The sequence below is a fragment of the Gymnoscopelus microlampas genome, assembly GCF_963454915.1.
Source record: "Gymnoscopelus microlampas genome assembly, chromosome: 8".
NCBI classification, from domain to species: Eukaryota; Metazoa; Chordata; class Actinopteri; order Myctophiformes; family Myctophidae; genus Gymnoscopelus; species Gymnoscopelus microlampas.
In genome coordinates, this window is record NC_139945.1 from 45,881,946 (window position 1) to 45,890,076 (window position 8,131).

An 8,131-nucleotide genomic window follows, 5' to 3' on the forward strand; every position below is an offset into this window, starting at 1 on the left:
GGTTTATCCTCTCTGACTGAGAGGCGGGATAAACACTGGCACCTGTTATTATTTAACCCATTCAATCCGGGAACGCATCCGTGTAATTTTTGATTATAGCATAACCATTATTTTATACTTTGGCTATTCAAAAATAGCCTCATAGAGCTTGTAGATCTGCTATTTGAAAAATATCTTGAACATTAATGTGCAAATCTTTGAATGCATATATTTCTTTAAACAACATTTTTAACTAAAATCTTTGCGTCTGGGGGGTCCCTGGAACAAAATATTTAGAGATGGGGGGCAAAATACATATCATTTTGGGAGGTCCTTGACATGAAACAGTTTTAGAACCACTGATATAAAATATTTTGTTCCAGGGACCCCCAGAAGCAAAGATTTGAGTTACAAATGTTCGCTTTAAAAAGCATATATAGTCAAAGATTTGCACACATTTTCACGATTTTTAAAAGTAATAGCAAGCTACAAGCTTGTATATCTGCTATAGCCCAAAGTAAAAAATAATAGTTATAGCTAAAAATCCAAAATGACACAGTATGCATTCCCAGTTTGAATGGGTTAAAGGCATTGCTGGAATGCTCCCTGCTTATATTTGTTCGACGCTGGAACAGAACAATAGCACTTATTGGACCCGCTCCAGTGATTAATGCTCAAGGTTCCTCATGCTCAGACAGAGCTGGGCATGGCAGCTTTCTCTGTAAGCAGCCCAACTTCCTGGAAAAAGACAGAAGTCTTTAAAAATCAGCTCCTTGCCATCATTTGGTCAGTTCAGAGCAATGGTCCTTAACACTTTTAACCGTGATTGCAGCTGTTTTAATTAAGTTTTAGTTGACTTGTTTTATGTACTGTTTAAGTTATTTTATTTTGTAACTGTCTGGCTACTGTACTGATTGACATTCCTTATTATAGTCTATTATTGTAACCTCGGTTACATTGAAAATGAGGGCTTGCCCCTCAACTGTTCTCCCGAGTCTATAAAGGTGATGATGATGATGATGAAACACAGAGGGCCAATTTTATTGAACAGACACAGCTTTTGATTTGAACATGTACACAATTCTTCCAGATTCACAGCAATAATTCATACAGTTTACATAAACATGCTCTGATACTGTAACATCTATACAAGATGTTGCTCTTGTTCTTTTCTTCTGTTTGGTAGCAACCTTTTATCTGGTACTCTAGTCCCAGTATATTGCTACCTGCTGACAGCTTTTTTTGTACCTTTTTGCATATGTTACCATTACTATTAGTATGTTGCTGCTATCCGTAACTGTATCTTCTTTTTTCCTTCTGTATCTGCCCTGTGTTTCTAACTGCTGCACTGCCTTCGGCAAATCTCTCTCTCTCTCTCTCTCTCTCTCTCTCTCTCTCTCTCTCTCTCTCTCTCTGTGGGGAATGCACTTTGCTTGTAAGCTAGTGTAGCTTGATTGTGGATTGATGTTGAAGTACACTGCAGTGCATGTCAGACATTTATTGTAATCAAATCTATGCTGGATGTTGTGAAAATGATCCTTTCAGGACATTTAGCTAGCAAACTAGCTAACATTCTCTCAAAACCTCATGTACCCTGATGTTTTCTCCCTGTAGGGAATCCTACCAGAAATGCTTCTTGTAAATATCTTACCCGGCATGTAAGAATAACATTTAACACTGATTGATCACACTTGAAATGTTGGGGAGAGAGACACTTGCTTTTAAGAGCTCTCCTCATTCAACTACAAGGTCAGCTGATTGCTGGGAAATAAATTACACTATAATGTTATTGTATTATTATAAGGTTGTGATATAGCTAAGTACAGACAGGATCTTAAAATGTTATCTTGCAGTTTCCCATATCACAGAATATTTGGAGCAAAGAGGCCAACTTGGCATGTGAGGGCAAATAACTTGGTTTACTTCTGTTTTACTGATTTCTACAAAAATGTAGTGAGAGAGGAGGGCTCATTGAATGTTTGTAATTTTGTTACTCTGTGGCCCTTTAGATAATGTGTGCACTATGACCCCTCTATTACCTACTTGTGTTCCCCCTTCCTCCTTACACTCCAGGGCATTTGTTTTCCAAACTGTTGTTTGTGCCATGTGTACATTCACCCAGAACACAAATATTATGTGGTGATAAACACATAATGTATATTTATTTGGAACAATGTCAATTTTTCCATGCTTCCGCACCGTAAATAAATGTGTCAACTTATATAGCACATACTGTATGAATGAGGCATCAACTCTATAAATAGTTTTGACGGGAAATATTTGGCGTAATATTAGCACAAATCTAACAGTGTGTGTTCCTCTGTGTATTTCAGATTACCTATGTTCTCCAGACCAAAACGTTCACATGATAGACTTCACCAGGTTCAAGATCCGTGACATGGAGACAGGAACAGTCCTGTTTGAGATCATTAAACCTCCAGTACCAGGTCAGCTCCACATCCTCCATCAGCAAAGACATTATGATAGATGTTTTTGTTATAATACAGAATTCAACGTTCTTGAATTTTTGTTTGCTGTGACTTGGATTCACGCATTCACTCAATATTTCCCAAAAAGATGTCCATCTTTTTGTATTGTATTATAATTTAGTTTTCCTTTAACCTTTTATAATAAGCATACTTTCTCTAAAATATATACTGATATGCTTAGACCTGGAAAATCAATATGTAACTATACCTTTCAATCCGGGAATCCCTTTTGGTATAGTTGTTGCTGTATAAACTATATGGTATTATACATTTGTATTTATTTAAAAAAAAAAATTAAATCAGAAAACTTTATTCTGAAACACTTAGGATTTAGAAGGGTTTTTAGAATCGGCCTCAGGTCTAAATTGGTTAATTCAAAACATCAGAGTTTCAACATTTGGTAAAAAACTTTCCACGCAGCTGGTGGCAGCTGCTGATCTCTGGTTTTGCTGAAATAGCCATACGGATGCAGTTTAAAAAACATGATAAAAGCCAAATGATCAAAAACAGCGGGTTACATGTCAGAGGATCTCTCAAGCCATCAGCTGAAGGGCTGGTTGTTCTCAACTCTCAGGTAACAGACCATGGACCTAATCAGTTTTTCTTTCTGTAGCGGGTGGCAGGACGGACGCCAATGCTGGTCGCTTTGTCCGATACCAGTTCACCCCAGCCTTCTTGCAACTGCGGCAGGTTGGAGCAACGTAAGTAGCACGTGAAACATCCCTCATGATCGAAAATACACAGATATCTCTGCTGTCCAGCGCGAACCTGCTAACTCCAAAACGCATTGTTCAGGAAATGAAAAAACAAAATATAAGTTTTTCAGGAAATGAAGAAAACCTTATATTTTAAAAACAAAGCAATACTGCCTCATCAAAGTTGGTATAGTGACTTTATATATTGTCAGATACTTGCATGTGTCATTATTATATTATCAATACTTTACCCAAATCCAGCGCAATTAAGACTTAAGCGGAGTAAGGAGTTTCCGACGAACAGAAGTCCGAACAGCTGACAATAGCTCTGCTGCTGAGGCTCACAATGCATCACAACGTGTGAATTAATGCCCTGATGCCTCATGACACGACACATGACATGAACTATTCTTCTGTAACTTTTTTGGGTCTCTGCACGCCGTACTATTTCAGTCAGTCTCTCTCATGTTCTACCTCATGTCCTGAAAAAATCCTCATGTGCGTCAGCTGTTTCATTGGCGCCCATTTTCCTTGGGTACCGCCCCCACATTACCTCTAGCCATGACAGCCACATGCGACATTAGCCAATGGGACATTAGATCTGACCGTAGCAAGAAACATGATTGATCGATGGATGACTCAAATGGAGAGCAAAGAGACAGAAAAGTCAGAAACAAAATAATCATATCTATATAACTGTTATATATAACTAGTCTTCTGACCACTCAAAGCGCTTAACAACGTATACCCACCCATTCACAACACACAGTGATGGTGGAGGCAGCCATGCATGCATGCCAGGCTGCCAACCTGATAAGTGGAAGGCATTAGAGTGTCTTTCTTGCTAAACACTTTTAGCAAGACACTTCATTGCGACACCAGAAGGAGGAGACTAGGAACCTTCCATTTCTCAAATTGCCACTCTACCTCCTGAGCCACTGTTACCCAAAAAACTACAAAAAACAACACACACACACAAGATAGAGAAAATAGCATAACATTATCATTAGCCATGATTCCAAATGCACATGGAGAGGGGATGGTTCAGTCCTGCTGCTATACTCTGACAGATCGGTAGGAGGTGTGAAGGCAGCTTCCAGACAGTACTGCGGCTAGTCTGGCTACAGTATGTTGTGCTTGCGTATGTGTATCTGGATATGGACACTGTGTGGGTGTGTATGCTGACAATGCAAATCAGGGCGGAGGGGTACTGCTAACAGATGAAGTGTTGCCGAAAGCGAGAGAGAAAACAAGGCTGTCCGTGGCGTGTACAGTATATGACATACAGAGTGTACTAGGGTAAATTTAAATACGCCTTGACCAGATCCCTTCTTTATTGGTATGGAGGTGCTTTGCTGAGTGCCGAATTACACGTCTGTATTTTACACAAAATCATTTGCTCATGAGAACCTGAACAATTAACCTAATATCCTCAAAGCTGGTTCTCTTTCAGGTTAGTCTACAAGGAATTTAGAATGGAATTGAACTGAATTTAATATTGTGGACCCACCAAACAGTGATATAGATGCTTATGAAATACAGGTCCAACATTAGTATTATTTGAATGAACATATTTAACAGCAATTTTCTTGTCCGATGCTATTAACCATGGCTAACATAAAGCTGTGTTACAGTTCTTCTTACAGTACATTTTATGTCCTCCATTAATGTTATGGTGATTATTATCGCAATCATTTTTAGCGGTGCCAGCCGCTCTACACTTGACTATGTCCGTCCGTATGTCCGTTTGAGCCTGGATGTCCGTTTGTCCGTTTGAGCCTGGATGTCCGTTTGTCCGTTTGAGCCTGGATGTCCGTTTGAGCACGGGCTTTAAACAGCTATAACTCTAGTTCGCAGCATGCCAGCAAGTCCAAATTTGGTATGTGGACTTAGACCACCAATAGGGACGAGCATTGACTGCTGAAGCCCCGCCCCGCCCTATTATAGCGCCACCAGGAGGCCACTGGCTTTAAACAGCTATAACTCTAGTTTGCAGCATGCCACCAAGTCCAAATTTGGTATGTGGACTTAGACCACCAATAGGGACGAGCATTAATTGCTGAAGCCCCGCCCCACCCTATTATAGCGCCACCAGGAGGCCACTCACCAAAGGCACCGCTTCCTTCACACAGGGTGCGATTTTTATTTACTGTATGTCTTATTAAGTTTTGAGCTCTTTCTGAACTCTGTAATGTGTCATTGATGTCGTTGTATTCTCTTGATTGGAAAGCACTTTGGATCAAGTGCTTTGCTAATACCATTTTTATATATATATATAAATATATATATACACACACACACACACACACACACACACACACACACACACACACACACACACACACACACACACACACATAATAATAATAATAATAAATGAGTAACAATGGTTTCATTATAGTTGTGTTGTGAATTGTGTTCCTCATGGCAGGACAGAAAATGTATTCTAATACTTTGTATTACATTTTTACTTGCTTTCACATTATATTATAACTGAACTGAACTTGAAGAAGATGCTTCTGTATTTTGTGTATTTGCTTCGTGGGGGTCACCTCTTTTCTCCTTTCGGTTCCACAGGGTGGAGTTCACAGTAGGAGATATGCCCATCAACAACTTCCGCATGATCGAGAGGCATTACTTCCGTGAACAGCTTCTCAAGAGCTTTGACTTTGAGTTTGGCTTCTGTATGCCTAGTAGTAAGAACACATGCGAACACATCTATGAGTTCCCTGCACTGTCGGAGGATGTCAGTGAGTATACCAGTGGTGGACAGTAATGAAGTACATTTACTTGAGTACTTAAGTAAAACATTTTTAGTATCTGTACTTTACTTGAGAATTTGTTGTTGTTTCTTTGGAAGCTTATGACTTTCCCACATTTCGAGTGTTTTATCGTGGTGCAAGCACCCAGAAAGGGGAAAAGAATGGAGAAAGAAAGAAAACTAAGAAAATAGGTTAAAAAAATATCACATATTCCTAATATGAGTAGAGTAAAACGATACATAAGGAACATATGTACATACGGTGCATAGTATAGAAAACAATAGCAATACAATAGCAACAGATATAGAAACACAGATCCTAGTGATTATAGCCTCACATACAGGTGAGACATCATATAGCAGCAGAAAGTACTGGGATTGAGTACTTTGTCAACCACTGCATACAGTACACTACAGGCATCTGAGTCAAATTAACACTGAGGATTTTACTGTGTATGGATGTGCATGTAAAGACTCAAGTACATCATTATCTCTCTCTTACGCACGCACGCACGCACGCACGCACGCACGCACGCACGCACGCACACACACACACACACACACACACACACACACACACACACACACACACACACACACACACACACGCATACGCATACGCATACGCACACGCACACGCACACGCACACGCACACGCACACGCACACGCACACACACACACCCTACACATAGTTTTCCGTTTTTTGTAAAATCCTACTAACCATACTGAATCAGCTGCAACTATTGCCATGTGATTGCCCTCGGACCAAATGGCGTAGATTGCGCAAAGGTCAAATGGCTGAATATCCACTATCAATCAAATAAAAGGTTTCAACTTTAGCTGTAAACTGTAATGGAGGATTATTTGTATTTGACTTTCTCAAGGAAAGTTGACAGCTTTCATACACACACACACACACACACACACACACACACACACGCACGCACGCACGCACGCACGCACGCACGCACGCACGCACGCACGCACGCACGCACGTGCACGCACACGCACACACACACACACACACACACACACACACACACACACACATTCATAAAAATATGGATTTTCTGCACTCTGAATATCACAGGTAAACAAAAACACAGACAAATTGAACGCATGCAGAAGGTAGGGCCACAGAAGGGCTGAATGTTTTGTGTTCCTCCCTTCTCTTAGTGCGTGAGATGATCATACACCCTTATGAGACGCAGTCGGACAGCTTCTACTTTGTGGACAACAAGTTGGTGATGCACAACAAAGCAGACTACTCCTACGATGAAGGACCATTATAGGAACAGTGGAATACTATACCTTTCAACCTCTCTTCTAGACACCTACAACTTACCCCAAGGGACCAAAAACAGATGGACTGATGGACACGTGTACATTGAACTCTCTGTTTTATTGGCTGTAGTATCTCTCTAATATGCAGCTTGTTGACCTGTGAAATTCCTCCTTGCTTGTCCCTCCCTCTTGAAATGACTATATGGTTCCACCAGTATATTGTGTGTACAATTTAATATATATGCAAAACGTACCCATAGGCTACCTTTGTTTTCAGACCACTGTGACCTCTTTATGGCTTCCAATTGATAAAATAAATTAAAATGTAGAGTAGAGCAAAAATATCCACACAGGCACGCACACATAGCTCCCAGACTTCTGATATCTAAAGAAGAGCCTGTGTTGCTCAAAACTTCACTGCATTAAATAAAATCCTCTTAATGGAAGCTTTTTGGTGTGTGAATCTTTCTGCTCTACATTATTCGTTTGATCCATTGTGTTAGACAATGGAATGTTAATGTCTTTTTAATCTTTTCGCACAAGATATAATGAACTCCCAATATTTGAATATTTGAAATCAGGCCTCTTTGCCCTTACTCAATCTCATTGATATTTAGCTGCAGAAACAAGGAGAGTAATATATTTATACAAGCACACTTTTGAATGATGTTAGAGTGCAGAGCAAAAATAGATACTCTGAACAGTCACTGTGAAAGTGTTTTGTGTTCATGTCCTCATATAACGCTATGTCATATTTTTCATAGCAAAAGGTCAAAAACTGATACTGTTCCAGTACATAATCATGCAGTACTGAAGATAATATGTTAAAGTATGTAAATTATACATACTTTATTTATAATAGATGTGATAAATGTAAAATAAAATTTGAAACAAATATTTAACATTAAAATCATCATTTGAA

The 8,131-nt window shown here is 39.6% G+C and overlaps 1 protein-coding gene across 1 annotated transcript in view; it reads left to right on the forward strand.

The window, feature by feature from the left end:
- Window positions 1-8,009, forward strand: part of unc119a1 (unc-119 lipid binding chaperone a1) — an 18,629-nt gene extending 10,620 nt beyond the window's left edge. The window contains exons 2-5 of the mRNA XM_084065554.1: window positions 2,313-2,426; window positions 3,082-3,169; window positions 5,741-5,913; window positions 7,102-8,009. Of these exons, the coding sequence (XP_083921680.1) occupies window positions 2,313-2,426; window positions 3,082-3,169; window positions 5,741-5,913; window positions 7,102-7,217 (491 nt within the window). The 3' untranslated portion in view covers window positions 7,218-8,009. The remainder of the gene's footprint in view (window positions 1-2,312; window positions 2,427-3,081; window positions 3,170-5,740; window positions 5,914-7,101) is intronic.
- The last annotated feature ends 122 nt before the right edge of the window (window positions 8,010-8,131 follow it).